General features: G+C 41.5%; 1 protein-coding gene and 1 non-coding gene across 9 annotated transcripts in view; both read left to right on the forward strand.

The window, feature by feature from the left end:
• LOC124136023 overlaps positions 1–26,626 on the forward strand; it is a 211,957-nt gene extending 185,331 nt beyond the window's left edge. For all 8 annotated transcript variants that reach the window (XM_046501762.2, XM_046501767.2, XM_046501761.2 and 5 more), the window contains 10 exons: positions 1,524–1,619; positions 2,162–2,263; positions 6,439–6,555; positions 7,958–8,132; positions 10,705–10,820; positions 15,209–15,302; positions 15,819–15,901; positions 18,930–19,065; positions 20,802–20,899; positions 23,063–26,626. In XM_046501762.2, coding sequence (XP_046357718.1) covers positions 1,524–1,619; positions 2,162–2,263; positions 6,439–6,555; positions 7,958–8,132; positions 10,705–10,820; positions 15,209–15,302; positions 15,819–15,901; positions 18,930–19,065; positions 20,802–20,899; positions 23,063–23,257 — 1,212 coding nt within the window. In that variant the 3' untranslated portion in view covers positions 23,258–26,626. The remainder of the gene's footprint in view (positions 1–1,523; positions 1,620–2,161; positions 2,264–6,438; positions 6,556–7,957; positions 8,133–10,704; positions 10,821–15,208; positions 15,303–15,818; positions 15,902–18,929; positions 19,066–20,801; positions 20,900–23,062) is intronic.
• Positions 17,492–17,566, forward strand: Trnas-gga. The gene has a single exon. It is a non-coding gene; the product is annotated as a tRNA-Ser (tRNA).
• Positions 26,627–27,507: the final 881 nt, after the last annotated feature.

A 27,507-nucleotide genomic window follows, 5' to 3' on the forward strand; every position in this document is an offset into this window, starting at 1 on the left:
GAAAACCGACTGTTTAATATTCTAGGGTGGGATTCTTTTTTTAATAAAATAGTTTGTTCCAGAAAATACTGAAAGAAAGTAATTTGGTCTCAGTTTAAAAAAAATAAAATTTGTTAAGTGGAGTGAGTGAGTGAGTATGGTTTGACGCCGCTTTTAGCAATATTCCAGCAATATCACGGCGGGGGACACCAGAAATGGGCTTCACACATTGTAACCATGTCGGGAATCGAACCCGGGTCTTTGGCGTGACGAGCGAACGCTTTAACCACTAGGCTACCCGGCCGCCCCTTGTTAAGTGGAGGTGATGAATGCAAAACATGCGTTGTGGAATTACGTGATATAACCATTGATTTAACATTTCCATTGAAATAACCACTGGCACAGACATTGATAACACCATTGATACATTTGTATTGCTACTGAATTGTGAGTGAGTGAATGAGATGGGTTTAACGCCGCTAAACAGTGTTCCAGTTATATCGCGGCGTGTCAACTTAATGTGGGAGGAAAGCCCGAAGTGATGCAGGTCTCAGACGTTTACCACGTTGGTGAAACCCACAAGCACGGGTATGGTGCTGACAAACCTAAAATCATAATTTGGGCGAACAGGGATTCGAAACCAAAATCATAGGTCTCTGCACAGCAAATTGCGGCGCCTTAGACGTCTTGGCCACCCTTACCCCCTTATTGCTACTGAAACTAGCACTGATTATACGATTGATATAACCATTGGTATTATCAATGAAATTACCCTTGACATAAACAATGACGCACCAATGATAAGACTTCAAGTACCACGACCCTTGGGCATGCCAAAAACCTATTATTGTGGGTTCGAATCTCGGTTCGCCCCGATTATATTTCTAGGTTTGTCAGCACCATACCCGCGCTCGTGGGTTTCACCGAAGTGGTAAACGTCTGAGACCTGCATCATTTCGGGCTTTCCTCCCACATTAAGCTGACACGCCGTGATATAACTGGAATACTGTTAAAAGCGGCGTTAAACCCAGCTCACTTACTCACTTCAAGAACCATTGACCTTGGCATTGATGTTTCCGTAGTAGTAATGTATGCTGCCGTAAATAAAGCGACAATCCCTTTCCATAATCATAAGAAATCTCTTACTGGATCACATTGCACGATACCGATTATGACATAAGCATGTGTTTATGAAACGGGGAACAGGTTCAAGTCAAGTTAAGGAATTTTATCAGATATCATCTTTTGTCACTGATGTGTCAAATTTTGAAATGTCCTCCACATGTCTACATGTACCATTAAACATAAAGCTTTTTTAGACCTTGAATGCTGTAACGTTGGTGAATATTCGTAAAAAGAGAATGCTCAAAAGTTGAGAAATGTAGACACCAAAGGCTGGCGCTGCTGGAATATTGCTCGACATAAAGGTAAAATTGATTGGAAATTTGAAGTCATCCCTCCTTTCATACTTGTGGATGTTTTTGTCACTATGAATCTTAATGGATAAATCTAAATAAAGAAAAGATAACCCGTCCTTGTTTCAGTGTTTCATGGAGCCACTCAAGAAGTTGCAAGTGGAGGGGTTCCTTATGTTCGCCGAGCCACAAGACATCTTCGGCAACCTCGACGAACTCTGCTACGTACGTATAACCACTCAAAACTCCGCTCGACCCGCCCAGCACTTGCAGGAATCCATATTGGAACTCGACTCGTGCACGTGACTATTACGAACTGACTTATGTCTTAAACCAAATATGAGTGTTCAAGTTATTTCCGTTTGCTCTTGTTTTGAAACTAAGGTATCTATCTAATGTCTGTTAAACTTGGAATAACCGGTCTTCAAAACCGGAGGTTGTGATATAATCTATATGGGGAGCGATCTGACGTTATTCGGTTAACAGTGATTTCGTGAATATCACTACTTCGTCACTCCCCGAGGTATTATTTAGGCAGCGGAATAAGCCGATTGGAGCCGAGTGAACCTTGAAATCAGACACGCTCGTGAACATGTTTCCTTGGTGATGCAACCAAAGCGATTAAACCTTGTACTGGATGTATTTCAAATGGTGCTGCTGAGGTAATATGTACGCAGTCTAATCAGTCTGAGACAGCTTTGTGCAACCATGACCTTTTTCTTGGTCATGTAAAACATTGTTTTAACATGATATCTATGCTATTCCAGGTCAGTTACACATTCTGCAAAGATTTCCTTTCCGCACTGCTAAAGGACATGAGCTGCACGGAGTTCGGCCGCACAAAAGTCCTTATCAAAGCGTTCCAAAGAGTAAGTATATGCATTCCTTATATGGACATGTGTCATCTGTTCAACCAGCGATGAGTGGGTACCCGATAGGTAGGATGGCAATGTTAAACATTTCAAATCTTCATCAGGCATTTATGGATTGTGTACCCCCCAGAAGTTCAAAGCCTCAAAGGGCGGTCGGGTAGCCTAGTGGTTAAAGCGTTAGCTCGTCACGCCGAAGACCCGGGTTCGATTCCCGACATGGGTACAATGTGTGAAGCCCCTTTCTGGTGTCCCCCGCCGTGATATTGCTGGAATATTGCTAGAAGCGGCGTAAAACCTCACTCACTCAAAGCCTCAAAGAATAAGAACATAAACGTGCCTTGTCCGTGCGTACCAAATCCATTAAATAATTTTCATTAATATGCCATAACAGCTCATATTTTATTTGCCAATATCCACGTACTCCATAGAATCTCATGAATGGGCAGGATAAAAAAAAGACGGTTCAGACAAATGAATGAATATTTGCACGAGCATAAAACGTCAAATCAACCAGATCAGTGTTCTGAAAGCAGGTTTCTACACGGTTTACGAGCCTTCTCCATGCCGTTTATTTCCTTTGAGCACGAGCCTCCAAGGGAGGCTATTATTCCATCCTGGCAACCAAATGCTATCTCAACGTTCCACGCTTACCTTATCTCTTCTAAAAACGCTGCACTATTGATGCCGTAACTGGGGCTTACTCCGAGGTGGAACTAAAATGTACATTTAAATGCATATAATACATCTGATCTGTGGTCGTCAATAGCTGCTTCCAGATGCTGACAACGATGAAATCTAAAAATGTAACGAAAGAGGAAACTGGGTATTGTCTTCCGAAATAATGAAGCATTTTTAGTCCTGCCTGTAGAAATTATACACAGTCTTTATTTTCAATGAATACATAAAATGGAAACGCTGCAAGAAAGTTGGGCTCACGACATCAGCGTGGCATAATGAATGGTTTGAAAACAGCCCGTACATGTCAATAGGAGATGTTTTATCGGTTTCATGGTCAAAGCCTCATCTTCTGGACTGATAAAAATGGCAGACAGACCAAATCTCCAGCTGCAATCACATTGGTTGGATTGACGAATGTAAAGTCCTTATCGAACATTGAACACTTCCGAAGACATGTCGCTTACGAATGCAAATACCTAAAAATGGTTCTTTTCTGCAAAAAACGTGTCCTCAAGCTGCCAATCTGTAATTAATGAGCCATGGCATGAGTGCGTGGTAGCAGTTCGCGGGGACCTAAAGGCCATCAGATTGGGCCCGACCGTCAATATTTGGTCGTGTCGCATGAGCCCATTTGCACACGATTTGCAAGCTTAGAAGTGACTATAGCAGGGATGATGAATACTTTGGTCATTCCTACTCGGGACGAAACTCGGTTTACTTAATCAATCTTTAGCCAGCTCTTAAAACTCCATTTATAACCTCCCTTTACAATTACATTTTTATTTGTCCAATATTTCCAGCTCAGTATATGGTGTAGTTATATGGGAACGTTGCTTAGTGGTCTTCAACGCGGCCGATATTTCTCATTTATGTACGTTCTCTGGCAAGGCTAGCCGATTAGGAAGGGGCACTTTTCTTCGCTAAATTGGCTGTCAGTTTATATGGTTAAAAATTTGAGTTTTGAAACTAACGTGATGTCAGCCAGCTCCCACGTGTACATCCTTTTCCAAACAAATACTCCATGAACGTGATCTAATACAATATATTGATATTGATACAATAGCCCATGGGACGACTTTGTGTCTGTACTTCGAGTTTCAAATGTCAAAATACTTCCAATCATCTAAATGTTAAGTGTCATGACCCGGTTGCATTTCAATTTATTCGTCTTGTTTCCATGATTATTCGGGTTGATTGATTTCAGAGAGTATATTACATACAGATTTAACGTACAAAGTTAAACTTCTGAATATTCAACCATATCAATAGAAAAACACCAAATGACACCCCTTACAAACCTGTATACTTTAAATATCCATAACCGAACGTGTGTGTGATATTAATTTTGGAGCCTAAATGAAAGAGTGGTCGTTATTTAAACCTTGAAGTAGTGATTGAGATTGATGAGGTCTGTCATTCCTTCTATGTTGACCTCCTTCTGACATGGCACAGGAATAAGCCCATCACTACGGAGTCAGGGTGAAGACGAATGACCACCATCATTTGGGTATAAGCAATGATTGGAGACCGTGTATCCCCTCGATGTCCACACTGACCGTCACCTCGTCACAAGCACTGTAATTAATCTTCATCTGGTCGCTGATACTGTATCCTGGAGGTTTTTAAATCTTATTTGGTATCGATTACCATGATAAATACAGCTCTCGCGTCTTTCTTCCCCTTCATGGTAGTTTGGACCATCGTGTTCTGGCGCTTATGGTGTCACTTCACGCTTGGGTCCGAGTCTGAATTTAATTAACTGCCACTTAAATTCTCACATGAAAGACGACGTCTAATGAGCATCCCTGTCCCCATTGATTTGCATCCCTGTCTCGATTGATCTGTCAGAGTTTTGTGGAAACCGAGTTATTTGATAGTCATTAGGTTATAGAATGTAACCTTAAAATTACTGCCATGACGCAGCGTATGCTATAATGTATGGAAATGTATAAAGATGGGATTTGTATACGAATGGTGTGTATAGTGATTGAGTATGGTTTTACGCCGCTTTTAGCAATATTCCAGCAATATCAAGGCGGGGGACACCAGAAATGGGCTTCACACATTGTACCCATGTCGGGAATCGAACCCGGGATTTCGGCGTGACGAGCGAACGCTTTAGCCACTAGGCTACCCGACCGCCCGATGGTGTGTTTAAGCTGCCTGTTACTCTTGCCGAGTGAACTGTGTCGATGGTGCGTCATATATTTTTTATGCGTAGCTCCCTTGCATCTTAAAACAATTTTGTTTTGTTTTCATGAGAAGAAAATTGTCATCCTTTCAAGAAAACGATTGTGCATCTTTAAAAAAATATTCCCTGACACAAATACGATGCCATTGCCAATATCACATCCATATGGCGACTGGAACAAATTGTTAAATATCTGTAGACAATGTAAGGTACATATAACTTTTTTTTGTATAAAAGTCATAAAAATAAAATACACCCATATTCAATAGGTTAATTTGTATCAATTAAAATCGGGCTACAGATCACTGGCAGCCAGGTCTAGATTACCTTACTGATGATTATGAGGTATTAAAGTACCTTTGCATCCTACATGATACTCAGCAGGTTTCTTAACCAATGTTAAGTCTTTGAATTGAAATTAGAAGTGATGCCAATAAGAAGGAGAATTTATGGATGTCGAATTCTTTATCATGAAGAACACAACGTTTCGGAGTATATGTTAACGTCTTTATTCACCCGATGAAGGAATAAGTACATACTCCGAAACGTTGTGTTCATCTGGATAAAGGGGCAGTAGGTAGCCTAGTGGTTAAAGCCTTCGCTTGTCACGCCGAAGACCTGGGTTCGATTCCCGACATGGGTATAATGTGTGAAGCCATTTTTTGTGTCCACCGCCGTGATATTGCTGGAATTTTGATGAAAGCGGCGTAAAACCATACTCACTCACTCACTCACTCACTCATCAGAATAAAGAAGTTAACATCCTACACTGAAACACGTTCTTTTATGGAATATTTATTAGAATATATATTTATATCTGATCATCCAGTAATGCTTATCTGTAGATGCAGTGGTCGCCAGTAGAAGACCTATTATGTATTATTATCAATCGACCATGTCCTTGAAAAAAGTGCAGTCGCGCAAAGTCTAAGCCCGAATATACATAGAATGCTAGTTAAATACATAGCGTAAATGATAGTTACAGTTTCAGATTGTCAGAGCTACATTGGAGAACACCACGAGACGCTCCTGCTTGATTAATTAGACAAGACACATAAGCTTTGGGAACGGTTTTCTTTATTTCTCAGTTGCATATTAATTCCCAACTATTAGTACTTGACAATGGAGCCGGTTTTGTCAGCAATGAGAAAAATGAGTTGTTGGAACGGCATACTTCATTCTTGTTTGCATATTAATTCCCAACTATTAGTATATACCAGTGGAACCGCCTTTGTCACAGTGGTGTGTTTTATCATTCTGAGGTACATGTACATGTAGTTATGTAATGTTTGTTTTCTTACAGTTTTCTGCTCACTCCAAAGACGGTGCCGTCTATCATACGTATTGCCTCAACTACACAAATGCATTATCATACCTGGAGAAACTACGGCAAAATGCAGAGTTTGCTGAATTTGAAAAGGTAACCTATGCTTCGTGATTCGACGTTTTTGTACATGTTATCTTGTTTCATCTTTAACAACCAGTAAATAATGGAGACTAGTGATTGACAGTATGAGCAACGTCCCACGCCGGAAGGGACGGTGACATGCATCCAGCCAAGTCACCGAACCTGACCGCCCTTTTCCCTTTATTCGCCCTACACTGCAAGCATCGGTTGCACTGGGCTTTGTCATACCTGGAATCCCGTGAAGATTCCGGGGTAGAATAGGTCTTCAGCAACCCATGCTTGCCGTAAAGGGCGACTATGCTTGTCGTGGGAGGCGACTAACGGGATCAGGTGGTCAGGCTCGCTGACTTGGTTGATGCATGTAATCGTATCCCAATTGCGTGGATCGATGCGCATAATGTCAAACAATGGATTGTCTGGTCCGGACTCGATTATTTACAGACCGACTTTGGTTCTGTCTCTTAATTATGTAATGTCAACCAAACAAATATGAAAGGCGACTGATATTGAATGACCTTTCAAGAATGGAAAACAGTCGTAGCATGTGCATGCAACCATGGAATGACATCTGAAGATTGTGTTAACTTACGTTAATGACAGGAAATTAGAGATGGGGTGAGGTTGCTGTTTAACTCCTCTGACCAGACTAAGGGAGCTAAGATTTGGCACGTTTCTTCTTATGGTGATATCATATAATGTTCAAATCATTAGTACCTCATGTCTGTTTATAGTCATCAGAACCGCCTCCGTGGTCTAGTGGTAGAGTCTCCGCCCGGAGAGCGGAAGGTCCGGGGTTCGATCCCCGGCCGTGTCATGCCAAAATACGTTAAAAGATGGTACTTGTTGTTACCCTATCTAGCGCTCAGCAGTCAGTATACTGTGTCTGAGTGGGGTATTCATGTTAAACTGCGGCATGGTATCTCAGTGAGCTAGCACTATAAATCGGCATCAGTACAAGCAGCCACACACACACACACACACACACACACACACATGTGCATACATGTCGTTATATAAGTAATCTTGGACGCGACGTTAAACCCCATTTCACCACACCTCAACTTGTAGTCCTCAGTATTTATGCTAAAATATTTGAATATCAGTGCTGAAAGCGGCTATTGATATGGTTGTTTTTCTTGACATTTCAAACAAACTACATGTGAGCTACAGTGCCGCGGCACTACAGTAAACTACGTTCATAACGAACACGCTTAAAACGAACGGACGGATAAACGACCTTATTGATTGGTCTCGGCCATTTGCTTTATATGTGCTGTATGTATGCTTATAACGAAATGTGGTTATAACGAACTAAAAAAATAATGGTGCTTTTGAGTTCGTTATAACCGCAGTTTACTGTATTTGTTACCATATTGAACGACGCAACTCACAGTGATTGTTGTGTGTGTTACAGTGGGGGCAGCAGGACGCGCGCTGTAATCGTCTTCAGCTCTCTGACCTTCTTGTAGCTCCCATGCAGCATTGCACCAAACTTCCGCTCCTGCTCAATAACATCCGGAAGTACACAGCAGGCGAACTCGAGAAACAACAGGTGACGGAATCACTTGAGAAGGTCGAAACGTCGTTAAGTAAGTTGAAAAAAATTGAAGTATGTTGAGCTGTTTCACAGTGAGTGAGTATATACCCCGCTTTTAGCAATAACCAAGCACTATTTTGACGGAGACTACCTGAAAGGGTTTTACAGATTTGAAGGATTCAAACCGGGGGTTTTGGGGTGAGGACCGAAGGCGTTAGGCACTAGGCAAGCTGACCGTCACAGGCAGTGCCTGACATTGATGACAAAATATAGTTGATCAGATCATCTTTTGGTCAAGAATGTATTCGGAGTCATCACGTGGTTGTCTGGTTGCCTGCCGCCGTCGCACAGCAGAACTGCTGTTAGCGCCAGGCAACAAACACATACTTTTTTATGCAGTTTGTGAGAGTGGCGGGTGCTACCGGTAGATTACCCTTCTCGCAAAACTTGATGTCATCACTGATTTTCAGTGATCCATCCATACAATTTTCACGGCTGTTTTATCTTTCACGCCCGTTGGAATCTGTTTCGTCGGATAATCGAGACTGGTTAATCTCTGGCGTTGATGATTTATATTTTTACATGTTTAATTCTAACTATGTTTGGTTTGTTTAACACGGCGAAAATTAGCCAAAACACAGCGAAATAGCTTATTTATATTTATTTGTAATTGTGCAAAGGGTAACAAAGCGGTGTTAACACCAACTCACTCACTCACTCACTTGCCTCCCACATCAAGGTGACACATCGTGATGTAGCTATTATAGGCCTTTTACTCACTCACTCACTCACTCACTCACTCACTCACTCACTCAGCATATGGCCAACGTGAACTATCCCCCGTCATCTGGAACCACCATCAGATGGAGCACAGTTCCAACTCGTTATAGAAACGTCAGTATTCAGGATAAATCGATTTCGCCCAATATACCATTTGTTTTGTTCAGTCGAAGGCATGTGCAGCTATGCAGCTTTGATTCAGAATTGACGATGCTAAGTTTTCAACAAGATATAACAGTTCTACTTTTTGCACTACTTTCAAAACCGGAAACCACTCATGTTCGCATAATTGCTTGTCACAATCGCAGCACAGGGTATTCCATATTACTTGAGAAAAAAACTATGACAGGTATGGTTCGAGTGACAACTCAGCTGCTACTACCAACTTCACCAAAAAACTCTACAACCAAATTAGTTATTTGACAATGCTATTTAGCGAAGTGTGAACAGATACCTAAACTTACAAAGGAAACCCTGAAGCTTTTTTTTTAGTAACGCGGTTAAGCTGTGTTTTGTGAGACAGATATGGGTCGGGAGTGTGTTGGAAAGCCTCGTGTGTGTGTGTGTGCGTGCGTGCGTGTGTGTGTGTGTGTGTGCGTGCGTGTGTGTGTGTGTGTGTGTGTGTGTGTGTGTGTGTGTGCGTGTGTGTGTGTATGTATGTGCGCGCAATTCATCACTACACTTGGCCCCCGTTAGTCCAGACACTGTCAGTCTGGACACTCCACAATCTGAACGATTAACGCTGAGAGCGTGTACATATAAAAAGGTACTAACTCATGACTCGTTCATTCGGACATGTGCAAATTAGAACTGTGATAATCCGGAGACTGATAATCCAATCCGGACGATGTCACTGGGATCTATTCCGTCCGGATTAAAGGGGCTTAACTGTAACTATAACCTGACCTTATGCAGATATTGCCAATCAAGTTCCTGTCTGGTTTCTCATGAGGCGATTGCGTGGATGAATATTTGTTTGGTAGTCAAATGTGTATATAAGTTTGTCGTGGAAAAAAACAAAAAACAAAAGCGGATAACAAAGCATTCACAATCCTCTCGTGATTTGCAAATTGGCGTCATTACCGCATTGATAAAGGAGAGTGACTGTACCGCGACTTCATGACGTAAATTCACCAGCAGGAGTATCGTTCAAAACAGTTTAAGTTAAAATATATCCCCCTTAGAAAAAGTATGTGACAATGCGGCGGGGGTAATGCTTGTTTTACATTATAACTGATGGTAAGCGAGCGTCGTAAATCAACACACGTTACAAAAACCTATCTACAACAGAGATCCTCTGATTTCAACTTCGCTGTCTGGGTGATGTCACGAACACGTTACGTGAAAGCAAACAAATATGAGAATAATGACATTGAAAAATAGGGGATAACCGATCGTTTGATGATCTAGGGTGAGTGTGGGTGGGTGTGTGGGTGTGTGTGTTTCGGGGGAGGGGTGCTGATATATATATTTTTTTTAAATAAATAATTTTGCCTCAGGTTTAAGAAAATTAAATATTGTGAAAACAAAATGTTTGGCTCCATCCTCCAAAGGCAAAACAGTCATGACCAAAAAATGTCTCTTTCAACATTCCTAACGTTTACTCAGCTGACAAAATTATATCATTTACTCAGTTAATAGTCTAGAGGCAAGTCTAGATATGTGGACAGGACTCCATTCTCTTATAGGGACAACTTGTTATTTACATAATCTAGAACTTCTTATTTAAACTTATAATTATTGCCTTAGTGACTTGTGCAAGTCTAGATATCAGTCGGAGCCAATGTTCCCAAGACCAGTAGGGGATGTGACATGGCAGCTGACTGGATGTTTGTGTGTTACAGAGCAGCTGGAGGACAAGATGAAGTGGGTGAGGAACTATGAGCGCGTGCAGGAGATTCAGCAGCTGGTGGTGTGGCCAGCTGTCACCGACCTTGACCCCAGGGTCTACATACCAGAGGTCAGTCCACCAACAGGTGCTCGTCGTTCATGTGTGTTGTATATGTTTCCACGCTATGGGGAACAGATGGATATTGTTGACCAGAAGCTGAGAGATTAATGATTGAGTACGAACACAGCCCATACGTGTGAGACCTGGTGTTGACGTTGGCGTTGGCTCTGGCCCCTGGCGTTGGCGTTAGGGAACGATCATTTGATATTCTAGAGGGGGTGGATGGGGGCGGGGTCCTGGGATTTTATCAAACACATTAAGTGTCCCAGAAAATGCTTTAAAAAATATAATTGGGCTTCTGACTGTTGAAAAAAAGATGAAATTGTCAGCCACACAAAATACACTGACCAAGATGTTTTTTTCTATACATAAATGTCGGCGCTTAGTTTTATTGAAATAAATATCTGGTAGTGGTAGAGCGTCCGGCCGGAGAGCGGGAGGTCCGGGGTTCGTTCCCATACTGCGTCATTCCAAAAGCCGTTAAAGGTGGCGCTCGACATGAAGGGGCTAAAACTGGTCGGCTCGGAGTCAGTATACTGTGTTTGAGTGGGGTATTCATGTTAAATTGCGGCATGGTATCTTTGTGTTCTGGCACTCTAAAGGCGGCATTAGTTCGGACGATTACAAGCGCGCGCGGACGCACACACGCACGAACACACACACACACACACACACACACACACACGCACACACACACACACACACGCTGTATAAGTGCAAACTCTGACTCCATTTCGTCTTACCTCTAGAGGGTCAGTCGGGTAGCCCAGTGGTTAGAGCGTTCGCTCGTCACGCCGAAGACCCGGGTTCGATTCCCGACATGGGTACAATTTGTGAAGACCATTTCTGGTGTCCCCCGCCGTGATATTGCTGGAATATTGCTAAAAGCGGCGTAAAACCATACTCACTCACTCACCTCTATACTGGTATACTTCACAACAATTGAGTAAGGACCTGCCGTTGGATATTCTTACGGTAGGTGTGGTGGGGAGGGGGGAGGGGAAGTGTGTGAGATATTTTTGTTATTTTTTAGGATATTGTTTCTGTCACTCCCCCACTCACGCGATTCTTTTTTGTGTGTGTGTTTATACATTGCCAAGTATTGTAGCATTATTCCTCGTTTGCACTAAAACTCCGACACAGGGCTAATACAAGTGTTGTATATTGAGGTTTCAACCCTAATTAGATTGTCATAGCAACCACAATCAAGCCTACGCATATGAGTGTTCTTTGTTAACCCGATTGGGAGAATTGCAATATGGGTAGATTAGATACAAGATTTTATTACAAAATGACCTCATCTTGGAGGACAACAGCGAGATTCATGTGTTTTGCAGTTTGATCTCAAGGTCTACCACGCAGTTGTGGAATGTTATTGGAATATATGTCAACTTTTCCGACATTTGTTATTTATAAGGAAACGACCTTTACAGAAATATATTTTTCATCCAAATATGATATCGTGTCACATATTCATGTGCATTAGGGGTAATTCTGTCACCTATAAAATCTCACCTAACTTCATAAATATTCTATTTGAGAACGAACGAGATGTCCAAGACCATATTATCCCCCGGAATACGATAATGATATTGCCGAAAATAGGGCATAAATAATACTTGGGCACAACAAACTAGCAGTCTTCGTCCACGTGTATTAATCTAGGCCTCGGGGCAAAGTACCGTGTGAGGGAACTTCTTCCGCCTGGTCATGTAGTCCCTTGCGTTTCTATGATCGGAACACACTTCCCTGGGGAAGTGGTCAGGTTCATGGCTACAGACGCTAGGGGGTATGTCCAGTAAGTGACATGAGTATGTCTGGCCATTGTCCACGCACGGTTAGACCTGGTGAGATATTGACCCTGTCCGCAGAGAATCTTGTAATTCTGTTAACGAACGTGACGCTCGCGGTTCAATTCCTCAAGGCGTCATGGAAGGGACAAAAAGAGGTAATTTGGTCACAAATATACCGGAGGATTGGTTGCTATTCACAAAATCATCATCAGTTTGCCATTATGGGCGATTGCTACAATTATGGTAATTCAGGGATTGCCTCAAGACAGCTGACCACACCAAGAATGGCATGTCCGCCTTATTGGGAAAACTGCACTGAAAACCTACGCATTTTAAAGACCCGTAGCTTCAGAAATGTAAAATATTTAGACTAGCTTTTCATGCTACCGAATAAATATTTTCCTCTTAAAATGATAACTTCAAATAAGACTATCGTATAGAGAAACAGTCTAATGAATAAAATAAACGCATTCAGCGCATATCGAACAAGGTCTTAAAACCAGACATGCTCTATTGTATCACAGAACGGCATTAATGTAATATCATGAATGCATGCGCAGCTATTGTTTTTATTATAGTCTAATGTTTTTATTATAGTTTTATTATAGTCTAATTACAGTCTAAGTTCAGAAAGCCACGTCCTGTAAATTGTGTACCGAGACATATTTATGTATGGAGCATGTACCCAATACACAAACAACGTTGGGGCATGTCGCCTAAGGCGCCGCAATTCGTTGTGCAGAGTTGCGTCCCTTTGGTTTTCCAGAATCCTATGCTCGTGGGTTCGAATCCCAGCTCTCCCCGATTATGTTACAAGGTTGCCAGCACCATACCCGTGCTCGTAGGTTTCACCAAAGGGGTAAACGTTCAAGACCTGCATCACTTCGGGCTTTCCTCCCACATTAAGCTGACACGCCATGATATGACTGGAATACTGTTCAAAGCGGCGTTAAACCCAACTCACTCAGTCACAGCATGTTTCTTGTGCCACACAAAAGGTGTGTTAACTGTAAGACATTCAACGTGATGTACCATTGTCTGCCATAAAGTTTCTTTCATGCGTCCTCGATCAATAGATCAGGAAGGAAAATACAGATGTGCAGTACAAACACATCAGCGTTTGCATACACTGCTTGCATACAACACCGCCTGAAGCCAGTTTGTTTATGACACGCGACTGTTCCTGCATCTTCCGCGTTCATCTCCATCATCCCATGGGATTCACACATATGGAGGATGCATAATGATGCACACGCAATGCTGAAAGTTTATTGCCTGTAGTGTTTAAAAAAACATTATTGTGATAATATACCTAGGACCGTTTTCCGGTGCCAGTCAAATAAAATGGTTATTTGTTATTTATTGTTTATGTTAACAAAGACGACGCCCCCTATATCTGCTGTTGAAAACATGACCTTTTGGATATATTAACCTTCAAACTATCAGATTTTTGTTGAGCTACTTGTAGATTAAGTACCGTGTTTACAGTAGCGGGTTATTGTTTTTGTTTGTGTCTCTAGTTTCTTTCTTAAGACTTAATAGTTCGCTAACTGTTAAAACCTATGCTGTGTTATTTAGGACATTTTTTTAACTTTTATAATTATAACGTTTAATGGGCGGATACAGCTTTTTTTAAGATCTATTTATTGTCTTTGGTGGTAATTGATACAGAAATAAAGATTTTTTTCGAAATAAAAGGGGGGGGGGGCGGTGCGCACCCCCGCACCCCCCTCTGTATCCGCCCATGCGTTTGAACACTGAAAGTTAATGGCACCTCACATGTCGCCCCCGTTTCCGCTGTAAAGGTCTTCAGCAACCCACGCTTGCCGTAAAAGGCGACTATGCTTGTTGTAAGAGGTGACTAACGGGATCGGGTGGTCAGGATCGTTGACTTGGTTGATGCATGTCATCGTATCCCAATGTGTCTGTGTCTCCGTGTGTCTATATGTGGAGGGGTGCCTGCATATGAATACTCGCAAAAACACAACCTGATGCACTGACATATATATATATACCAAGCTCCTTCCCAGCGCGTGACACCTTGGTTACACTGTCAGTAACGGCGGCGGTCGGGTAGCCTAGTGGTTAAAGCGTTCGATTCCCGACATGGGTACAATGTGTGAAGCCCCTTTCTGGGGTCCCCCGCCGTGATATTGCTGGAATATTGCTAAAAGCGGCGTAATACCATAATACCAGATTGGTTCGATATTGCAGACTAACGGAAAATCAACTTCCCCTTAATTCTTACCATACCAATTACATGATAGTTGCAATGAAATATAATAATTCAAAGTTAACTGACAACAAAGAACATAATTTAGCAGGGGTAAGAGTATTCGGCGTCGCGGCAATCATCACTTGTTTGTAAACATGACTGTCAGTCGGTTGCGAGTTCAACTCCATGCATGGTTGATGCCATGCACAGTAGGGAGCATTGACTGGTGGCAGTGATAGTATAGAGGGCTCCGTGAACGGACTATCGCTGTGAGGAGCTTGTGTCAAAATATACAAAGGGGGTTTATGAAAAAGTCAAGGAATGTGCATACCACTAACAAATAATAAGTTTACACATTTATTTAACATTTGATGGTTTGTTTGTTTCAGTGCTTAAAGGCTACGTTGGGCAAGCAGCCGTGTGAGAAGCTTCTCGCTTGCACGAAGAGACAGCTCATGTATGAAGGCCAGCTGGCGCTGATTGGTACGCAACCCATCGTAATAATATCTATACGAATCGACATTCGTTCATACAGGGGGCACGAGTGACTCAGTCATAGGATTCTTCATGCCTCGCCCTGCCTTGAACGTCTTGGCCACCCTTGCTCCTCTTATGAGTGAGTGAGTGAGTGAGTATGGTTTTACGCCGCCTTTAGCAATATTCCAGCAATATCACGGCGGGGAACACCAGTTATAGGCTTCACACATTGTACCCATGTCGGGAATCGAACCCGGGTCTTCGAACGCTTTAACTACTAGGCTACCCGACCGCCCCGCATTAAAAATAAGTGTAAAGTATAGTGTATAGTAAAAGTTAATTATCTAAAATAGTTTCCTATCATGTATAACATTATGATGTCTGCTTTTTAGAGTGGTGCGTGACTACAAGTATTCTACCCATTGTTTCATACGCTTTGTGGAATGGTCTTAAAGTCTCAGCAATGGCATTGTTTGTCAGATGATGCCAATGTACTCTCACTCAACACCCTTTTTGTTTCAGAAACGACCAAGTCTGTAGAGGTGCATATATTTGTTTTTGATGACATTTTGCTGATAACCAAGATGAAAAAAAGCCCAAGAAAGGTACATATGCGTTTTGCAGTACGACTAATGCACACATAAATTGTGTAAATGAAACAGAAAGTATTAATTCATTCACAAGAGAAGTATCTAAACAAATGAAAGAAGCGAGAATAGCCCAACCATTGCCTAATACCTTATTCGTGGTTTTCAATTTTTCAATTAATTCAAAATATCACCTTTTAAATCAGAGTTAACATAACGTCTTGACTTGTGATTCTTGAAGTGCGTTAGCCTGCAACAAACATGTGCTTAACTGGCATATGTCAGTGTGGGATATTCGCCCAGACCACCAAACGCAACAGCTCGTAATCCGAAGGTCTAATAGCTCATTTGCACTGACACACGCGGATATAACTCTCGCATTACTGTCAAAGAAATTTTCAAATACATATCGCTTGCAAATATTCGATTAGTACCGACTGGCTTACTTCGTGTTGCTGTGAAATACGCCCGGAATGAGACAGGGGTGTTCTATAAGTCTTCAATTATTAGTGTCATGGGCAGAAGGCTCCATGGGAGACAATCCAATCGGCCTCCAATCCCGTGGAGGTGGATGAGCAGAAGCCTGCCCCCCCCCCCCCCCCCCCCCCCCCCCCTCATTTGATAAGCGGTCATGTCAATTATCATCAGTACAAAGAATAATCATTTAATGGACATATCGGCAGCAAAATGCAATATTATGTTTAACATATATACGGTCAATGGCCTCAGGTTACGACTGATGAATACACAAAAGAATGTGATGGCATTGAGTCATGGGTTTATTTGTTTATTGGGTGCTGTGTGGGATTTTTAAAAATAGAAAACTATCATAACATTAGCCTGCTTGAAGGCTCGTTAATAAACACACCTGACACAATCGGGTCATAAGCTGTACAGTACACCTGCGGGGGTGATTTGAGTGATGGTGCACGCCTTGTGATCGCCTCATCCAAAGCTAATCTGAAAGTAGTTTTGTCAGTCTTGTGTGCTTTAGTAGGAATTCCACAGATCCATATTTCTAGTGTTTGCTTTGTATGAGTGAGTGAGTATGGTTTTACGCCGCTTTTAGCAATATTCCAGCAATATCACGACGGAGGACACCAGAAATGGGCTTCACACATTGTACCCATGTCGGGAATCGAACCCTGGTCTTCGGCGTGCCGAGCGAACGCTTTAACAACTAGGCTACCCGACCGCCCCGGAGTCACTTTGGAGTCACATATATCATACAAGCATAATATTCTGACCCTTCCTTAACCCTTTCCGTTATTAAGTTGTGTAGAGACATTTGACTTGGTGTGGACAATGACAGGTAAACAGTCATCCCATTGGAGCTTCCACGTTAGATTATACTCCAACCAGTTTATTTTTGTCAGAAGGGGCGACTTGTTGATCGGGTGGTCAGGCTCTGCGACTTGATCCCGACGGCGTGGGGCGTTGCTCATTATATCAATCACTGATTTGTCCGATCTAGGCGTGCATGCGTACAGAATGTCGTCATAAAGCTGGAGTATTGCTGAGTGCGGCGTTAGTGAATATGCAAACGGTACACTGTTGTTTGTTTGTATGATATTTGGCTGCACGTACTCGTAGTTCACGATTCGTGAGGCCGCCTCCGTGGTCTAGTGGTAGAGCGTTCGCCTGGAGAGCGGAAGGTCCGGGGTTCGATCCCCGGCGGCGGCATACCAAAAGACGTTAAAAGATGGTACTTGTTGTTACCCTGTATGGGGTATTCATGTTAAACTGCGGCATGGTATCTCAGTGAGCTAGCTCTTTAAATCGGCATCAGTCCGGACTAGTACAAGCAGCCACACAAACACACACACGTACATGCACGTCGCTATATAAGTGCAATAATCTTGGACGCGACGTTAAACCCCATTTCAACTCACCTCATGATTGGTGAGACCGTGAAGATCCGGGGTAGAATAGGTCTTCAGCAACCCATGCTTGACGTAAAAGGCGACTATGCTTGTCGTAAAGAGGCGACTAACGGGATCGGGTGGTCAGGCTCGCTGACCTGGTTGATGCATGTCATCGTATCCTAATTACGTGGATCGATGCTCATGATGTCAATCACTGGACTTGATTATTTATAGACCACCGTCATATAGGTGGAATATCGCTGAGTGCGGCGTTAAACAACAAACAAACATGATTCGCGAGTTTAACCGGCCGATAGTGTTGTATCCTCACAAAGGAGCCGAGAGTTGAGTATGGCTTACACCGCTCCTAGCATCTTAAGTCTGTTCTATATGAACGCACTATATAAATGTACTTTTAAAGTTGTGTAGTGAGTAAGTGAGTTTCTAGGTCACATCGGCAATAAAATGACAGTTGTATAAAGTTCCATAAGCGTTGTAACACAATCTTCAAACATTACCATTTGTAACTCAAGTACATACAGTGCTAATCGTTTTTGTGTCAGTTGAAAAGATATATGCTTCACTCTCAGATGACATATTTAACGATTTCTAACGTCAGTTGTTGACGTTTAAGTGAAAATAAATAAACAGATGAAAAGGAAATATTTAAATTTTTACCGTAACATTTAAGTTGATCGAACTACAAATAGTATTTGGAATAAAATCCGTTGGAGATGTCACAGCAAAAGTTGACTGAGTTATAGAAATACAATATGTCATGGTGACCAGGGATGTTTGAATCTCTGCCACTCAGTAAACGAACAACCTTGGTTCAGATAAAGTAGGTCGCGTCAGTAGATGAAGGAGGCAAATATTTCTTGTGTACAGGAAGTTAAATGAAATGTCAGTACAGATTGAAGATAATGTAAGTCATTTTATCAGGCAATGTGATACAATCAGGGTGGCTTGACCTAAGTCAATGGGAATGAACAGAACTTTAGAAGTTTTAAGATATTCTGAAATATCTTAAAACTTCTAATATTCTCTTCATAACTCTTGGATATACTCTACGTATCTTAGAAGGCTGTGTATGCTTGCGTGATACCTAATATGTGAAATATAACTACAAGTGCTGCTGTGTATCCTGTTGTTCAATGATAGGCCATTTTCTTACATTTCAGAAACAGTCTGTGAACGAGGTGAGCACCAAGTCGCCATCTAGCAGTCAGGCAGACAGATGCACATACACCGTGTACAGACAACCAATCGCCTTAGACAGATTCAACATTCATGACGTCACTTCCGTTGATGCTGCTGGTGGGTTTCGTGTTCTGAATACTAATACTTCCACTACTACTTCTACTGTACATATGAATATTACGACACTACAACGACGACTACTAAAACTACTACCACCACCACTACATCTACTACTACTACTACTACTACTACTACTACTACTACTACCACGACTAATACTACCACTGCTATTGCTACTAGTACTACTACTACTACTACTGTAATTATAAATGTTACAACATTACTACTACTACTACCACTACATCTACTACTACTATTACTACTACAACCATGACTACTACTACCACGACTACTACTACCACTGCTATTGCTACTACTACTACTACTTCTACTACTACTACTACTGTAATTATGAATGTTACAACATTACTACTACTACTAATACTACCACGACTACTACTACTACCACTACTACTTCTATACTGACCCGTGAATTTCCGGGGTAGAATAGGTCTTCAGCAACCCATGCTTGCTGTAACAGGCGACTTTGCTTGTCGTAAGAGGCAACTAACGGGATTGGGTGGTCAGGCTCGCTGACTTGGTTGATGCATGTCATCATATCCCAATTGTGTGGGTCGATGCGCATGATGTCAATCACTGTACTGTCTGGTCCAGACTTGATTATTTACAGACCGCCGTCATATAGATGGAATATTGCTGAATGCGGCGTTAAACAACAAGCAAACAAAATATACTACTACTGCTACTACTACTACTACTACTACTACTACTACTATTACTTCTACTACTACTACTACTACTACTACTACCACTACTTCTACTAATTTCTACTACTGTAAATTCTGATGAATCTTAAGAAACTGTACCATGTTTCAAATGTCAATCAATTAAGTTACCTTTCTGGGCCCACTTACACAAAACGATCTTAGCGCTAAGACTACTGTAAGCCTGTGTTAAAGTATGGGAGTTAAGATCATCTTAGCGCCAAGATCACTTTGTGCTAGTGGGCCCCGGATATGTTCAACTCCTTTTGTAGAAGGTAGTTCGCTAAACAAACATCTGAATGAAGTAAACATTGTACTTCCTTGTTAGTCATTTATTATATGTTAGGGACCGGTCATTTTTTATATGTTAGGGACCGGTCATTTTTTATATGTTAGGGACCGGTCATTTTTTATATGTTAGGGACCGGTCTTCTTTATATGTTAGGGGACCGTCATTTATTATATGTTAGGGACCGGTCATTTTTTATATGTTAGGGACCGGTCATTTATTATATGTTAGGGACCGGTCATTTTTTATATGTTGGGGACCGGTCATTTTTTATATGTTAGGGACCGGTCAGGGATTATATGTTAGGGGCCGGTCATTTTTTAATGTTAGGGATCAGTAATTTATTATAGAGGTCAAAGGGAATCAGAGAAGAGTCACGTTAAAATATGACGGGCTCTGGGGGAGGTATATAAAATATTAATACACATATTTCGGTAGGGTCAAGAAGAAATTGACATTTAATAATGAAACATAAAGTGCTTTTGCATTATATCTTTTCGAGAAAGAAAATTGGGAGTGGCTTGAAATAAATATGACAAGCATTATTGAAACGTCATTATTTTCAGTACATTGGTGCAAAAACCCTCTGAGTCACCCAAGGCACCCCTGTAATAAATGACCGGTCCCTTACCAAAGCCGTTCGTGAGATGAGCGCTTTTTACTCGGCGTTAAATCCAACTCATTCACACAACTTGTACCATCAACATTTGTGTTTTCAGCCTGCGGCTTAAAGAATATTTTCGTACTGGTTCAGTTCAGCCGCTTTCAACAAATCATCGGCGTCTACACACTACAAGCCTCTTGTGAGGCATCTAAGGTAGGTAACCGCTGGTGTCAGAAATCACACCGATTTATCCATTCGTCACCACTCGCCCCTTTCCGTCACCTCCGAGAAGACTCGTCCTCCCAATGGATGAATGTTATGTGCGAAAATACGACAAACCAATCAGCATTCGCGTATGACTTCAAGTACTTCGGCCAAAGAATCCCTAAGGGATAATTTGTTATTTTATATATGTCTTGCACTTAATATGTACCCAAGGTACAGTTCAATATGTTCAATCATACTGTAAAGTACTGTAAGTTCCGATGTGATTCAAATAGCATCTGGAATATACTCGATACATTACGCAACGAGTAGACCATTCTTTTAGCTATGCCCGTTTGCGCTTAGACGGAACCCAGTCGCTAATATGGCGGCGAGAGGGGATGAGTCGCTATTCGGCCTTCCCGGAACAATACGAGTTGGTCACGAATGTGATTTATCGACAAACAAAAGAAAGGGCTGACACGATCTTACCACAATACACATCATTTGACGCCAAGGTGCCATCTTAACACGTGCAAGCAATTTCATAATAACGGTACAAGTATCTACATACCTACTGTTTACAACCAGAAAGCTAAAAAAGAATATCTATTTCTCTGAAATCTAGGACAGTATTGCTTTCACAACCAGCAACAGCAGTTCAGATAAATCAACTAAAAATACCATTTTTCATGGGAGCTGTTTGGACGTGTGTAATTTCAATCAAAGTTTCTTGATGCAAACACATTCTCACTGTCGAAGGAAAAACTATTCACGAAGGGTTCATGAATCGTTAGGTAACACATGTATGATCAGTATAGTGAAATTAAAGTAGTTAATAGCGCCTCGGCGGAGCTATGAAAGGAACTTTCGTTCCGGTGTATGTTTCACTGGCGCTTTACACTCCCGTAGCGACATCGTGGTAGAAACATTACCCATAAAAGAGGGGGATATAAAAATTCCGGTGCTGTGAGAAGGGTCCTCCTCCTGACACGGGTGCGAGGTGTCGTTATCAGCCTTCAACATCGTCGGTGCAGTTTGAAAAGAACCACGAAAGTTGCCATACTACATGAGTGTTAACCTCTTTGCTGCGTGTGCTGCATGACCATTTCGTCGACGTAATTGTACTTATCTCATACTTACTGGTAAAAAATCTACCTCAGACTTTTCTTTGTTTGTGCCTAATGTAATTATGATTTGACATTTGCTGTTAATGTTTAAAACACGTGCCAGAAGCATATTTTTTTCTGATCAAAAAGTATTTCCCTGCCTAGCAATCCCCAAAACATTGACGAGATACACTATTTTTGCTCATAGAGTATTGATGAGGGTTATTCGAAGATTTCACATGATGAAGAAAGGTTATATGTCTAGTTAAAAGACTTCCCCACATGCCTGAAGAGACCGGTAACTGGGACAATGGCTCCTTCATGTGCAAAAAATGAGGACTATGCCCAATTAGATATAAGTAGCGTTGTGTGTGAAACTCGGTCATTTTGTTAGGCGAGGTGAAATGGGGTTTAACGTCGCGTCCAAGATTATTGCATTTATATAGCGATGTGCACGTGTGTGTGTCTGCTTGTACTAGTCCGGACTAATGTCGGTTTTTATAGTGCTAGCCCCCTGTGATACCATGCCGCAGTTTAACATGAATATCCACTCAGACACAGTATACTGACTCCGAGCCGACCAGTCCTTGTTTTAGCCCCTTAATGCCGAGCACCGGGCAGGGTAACAACAAGTACCATCTTACACGTCTTTTAGTATCGATCCACCGACCTTCCACTCACCGGGCAGACGCTCTATCCACTCGACTACAGACGCGGTTCCCATTCTCTCTGAGTAATAAAAGAAATCGTTACTTAGTGGATATAAAACATGTTTTTAAAATGAAACAAACAAGAAATGGTTATTCGATGGTGATGTATTTGATTCGGGTTTCAATAAATGTTTAGGTTTTTTTACCTTCAGTGTTTCGTTGAGTTTTCAGCCTATACGTTTGATAACGTTTGTAATGTTTTGACCAAATCTAATTTTCAAGTGTATACTTTCTTTTTCCGGCAGTATATATCTTAAAATTTTAGTTGGCAGAATAGAATGGGTGATTTTTTCTAATTACTTTAAATGTTTTTTTGCAAGAGCCTTATGATGTCTGTTGTGATTTATTTGCAGTCCACGTGGCTTTCTCAAATCCGCGAAGCTAAGGAAAAATACAGCGAGCGGGAGACGAGTCGCCAGAATTCCTTCAAGGAGAACCAAGACCCGAGGGTAGAGCCTCCAGTCCGCTCCCCTCGACAGATGAACAGGAACACTGCCATGAGAAGGATACACGGAAAATCAAGGTCGATGGACGCCATGTTTTTGTGACACTAATAAGGAAGTGACGTTTAGCGAAACATGTGTGACGTCATGCTCATATTTCGATGACGTATACAGGACCAAACACATAAACAGAGTTGCATTTGTGCGGTGTCAAGAGGCGAAGGTTTGGTGCTTGGTCATAATAATTCTTAAAATAGCCACAGATTTGTATGAAAGGGGAAGTAACTCTTGGACTCGAGTTCCAAGGGACACGTGGTGGACCTAGTCAAATTTCAAAGTAAGACCATCATTTTAAGACATCGCTTTTACGCATCTGTCGCAACTTTATTATATTTTTCTTTTCAATTTAAAACAAAATCCGTTAACCAAGTACCTAAAAATCCAATCTCATTAAAATCAGATCTTAGTTCTCGCTACTACCGCTAAACAAAGATCTTTGTTCAGCGGTAGCGAGGACTAAGGTCTGTTGAAAATGAGAATGCTAAAAATCACACGATCACAGAGAGACCATTGATATTTTAATTTAACATTTTGATTTACGAACTTGTTGACACGTGCATTATGTTCAGGCAGATATAACAGGTATATTGATTATATTATGAGTGCTACAGAGGGCTAACGGAATACTTTAAACACAAACATATACGCGTGCGTGTAGTTTTAGTATCCACGCGCCACATCACACCTGCAATGCTAACGGTACCACCATGACAAAAGGGTTTAATCTAGTGCTGTTAGGGTGCACGGGTTGCCCAGTCGTCGAAGGCGCCGCGATTCGCTGTGCAGAGTTGCGTCCCTTGGGCCCGCCAGAAACCTAGGATTGTCCCAATTATGTTTCTAGGTTTGTCGGCACCATACCCGTGCTCGTGGGTTTCACCGAAGTGGTAAACGTCTGAGACCTGCATCACTTTGGGCTTTCCTCCCACATTAAGCTGACACGCCGTGATATAACTGGAATACTGTTAAAAGCGGCGTTAAACCCAACTCACTCACTCACTGGTGCTGTTAATTGTTCAAAAATAAAACAAATATAATTCGTTAAAGTTACGTCTTCAAACTACTTAATCAGGTAATTTGTGTTGAAAGAGTCTTGTCGACAATATTGATGTGATATGCAAACTAATATGCATGAAGTTTGCATGAAGAGTATAGCAATTCGAAAAAACGCGCCGTAGAGCTATCTACACTGGCTTTTTGGGGGTGTGCGTTATTGTAAATGGTAACATTTTCTGATCAATTCATAAACTGTAATTGTTGATTGAAATTTAAACCACAGAGTAGCACAGTATTTTCCCATTTTTCTGTTGTCTCCTAGTTGAATTTTCCTTTCTTCAGCGATGTTTTGTTACGTATTCTTTGTGGCCGACGTGCAGCCTCTTATTTAGTCTCGCGCGAGTTATGTCCCTTGAACGCGATTTATGTTTTCAACGACTTGCTTAATATTTATTACAGCGTATGAAATTTTAAGCCAAAATTTAGTATCGTGCTATTGATTGATACCAGGTCTGATTAAGGATTTATTTTTAAGGCTGAACATATGTATTTATAATCATCTTTCTATTATTTCATTTCACATGCGGACAATTTGATAATTCAATCAAAGCTTAATATGTAACGGTTATGTAAAATGGCCAAAGAAAACATGTCGCTTGTGGGCTAATGGGCGAGTAGTTTCAGGCGAGGTTCCACATGTATTCATGTGCTATGGAATTGGTGGAATATTGCTAAAACTGGAGTAAATCCATAAGCATCGACATTTCGAAACTCAAAAATAGGCCATTGTCATTTGAAACTGAGCAAAACTCGTCATATTCTTTCGTTTTCAACTTTGTTCTGATTTTGTTCGTACAGTTTACACTCGTGTGGCATCTAAGCCGTACAAGAAGATAAATATATTTGTCTTAGCAATATATCTTTTTATTGTTTGTCTCTTATGAGGTCTGCACAATTGCTCAACGGTCCTAGAACTTTTGTTTATTTTTAAGAGATAATTTTATCTGCTCAGATATTTCTACAGTGAGGGTACGACTATTTATTGTAATCACCATTTATTGATCAATTCCTGTTTATGTTTTTTTGACATGTTTTTGTCAACCCTTGGTGCATTGTACATAGATTTTTATAACCATAATCAAGTAAATCGTACGTCATGCCTAGTCCTACCATATTAAATATTTCAGAGCGATCATCTCGCATAAGTTCGTTACGAAATAATACAATACAGAAGTAAATGTATGACTAATGCGATGCTAACGGGTCGCTTTGATCGTCTAGTAACGGTAAAGCGAAAGGGTATAACAGTAAACATTGAAAACCGTTACTCGGGTCCCGGGCACCTGCATCTAAGCGATCGCGAGTACTGTTAGAATCACCTCCTTGTATAGTAGGGGCATTGCCCCGTGAATAATTTGTTTTAATGATACGGACATTTGTTCATAAAGAGTCCAGAATGAAAGGGTTTCTGTGTATAAAGTATCGTTTATAGCCGATGCCGTGCCCATTCATTTGATGTTCAGAAAGGTGCTGTTGTGTTTGTGATAGCTCAGGTCAAATGACATCATTAATTTTAAGAAATAGATGCTCCGACTAAATTGTTATAGTTCAGCGTGATAGCTCTTTCAGAACTTCTAAACTATTCAAGCTAGTGATCTGGTAACTTGTGCGTTAAGTTCAAAGACATAACACGCTAGAGAATAACTCGTCTCGATTATCCGACGATAATCCATTGAGCTTAAACGACAAAATAACGGTAAAAACAATACGATCAGGATCACTGAAAAGCAGTGATAATACCAGGTGTTCGAATTATCACAGACATTTCTAAAGGTTAAAACGTTAAGCATTGGTCTCCCTTATCGAGATGAATCTCCCCAGCCTTTTGCTTTGAGCTGCGGGAAATCTTCTTTAGCCTTGTGTTAATAGGACAGAAGCCACTACGGTGTGCACAGAAACACCATCTATTAGTTATGCCATTGTGCTGGAATCGGTTTGGAGAGAGTACCAGGGAGCTCTGTTTGTTATTTCGTTATTGCAATGTATTCTTCACACCTGTCTCCTGTATCTGTGATTCTGGTTGCCATGGCGATGCAAAAATCATTCCATTGTTACAAGACCTTTTCCAGACTTTTTTGTGCTTTGTTTTCATTGGTTGGAAACCCGATCCTATCGTTTTTTACCCTGCTTGATATGGGTACAGATTATTTTGGGGTCAAAAAATGAATAATGGACAAAGGAGTTTGGGATGGGAGGTTGTTTATGTTGGTGAATGTTCACAGCGTAACGTGGGCACTGCACGATTCTGTAAACAGTGAGGGTTCATTTTGTACATACTGTGTAAAAATGTTAAGATGTAAATTATATAGTTGTGTACTGTTGATAATTTTGAAGAAAAAATAAATAAACCTGATATTTTAATATTTTGTTTGCTTTTGAATTATCTACATGTACCTTACCTTCCAACACCCTGTTATGAAGTGGGGCTGTGGGTAGTCTAGTGGTTAAAGCGTTCGCTCGTCACACCGAAGACCCGAGTTCGAATCTCCACATGGGTACACTGTGTGAAACCCTTTTCTGGTGTCCCCCGCCGTGATATTGCTGGAATATTGCTAAAAGCGGCGTGAAACTCACTGACTTATTGTAGTAAGAAGCGACTAACGGGATCGGGTGGTCAGGCACGCTGACTTGGTTGATGCATGTCATCGTATCCCAATTACGTGGATCGATGCTCATGTTATCAATCACTGGATTGTCTGGTCAAGACTCGATTATCTATAGACCGCCGTCATATAGCTGGAATATTGCTGAGTGCGGCGTTAAACAACAAATAAACCAAACTAAATCTTACAAACATACTACAGTGCTGCAATCATTCTCCCCACAATATGTCAACACAGTTATGATGCATTGTGCATGATGCATACAACTGATTTACACTAAAGTGTTTCATAAGTTTTGTTTCACACTTTCGGGGCGGTTTTGTAGTCTAGTGGTTAAAGCGTCCGCTCGACACACTGAAGACCCGGGTTCGATTCCCCACATAGGTACCATGTGTGAAGCCTATTTCTGGTTCGTTCCTCTGCGGTATTGCTGGAATCTTGCTAAAAGCTGCGTAAAACCACCAGTCACTCACTCACTCACTCACTGTAACATACTTTCAGCTGCATTACGACGTTGCTACAGCTTTACTGCAGTGTCCAACAGTGCTGCAGCAGCATTGCTACAGTCCTCCAACTGTGCGCAGCAACATCTCTGTAGCCTGCCCCACTTCACTGATGCGGCGGTCTTACTACCGTGTT

The sequence above is a fragment of the Haliotis rufescens genome, unplaced genomic scaffold, assembly GCF_023055435.1.
Source record: "Haliotis rufescens isolate VD_foot unplaced genomic scaffold, xgHalRufe1.0.p SCAF_44, whole genome shotgun sequence".
NCBI lineage: Eukaryota > Metazoa > Mollusca > Gastropoda > Lepetellida > Haliotidae > Haliotis > Haliotis rufescens.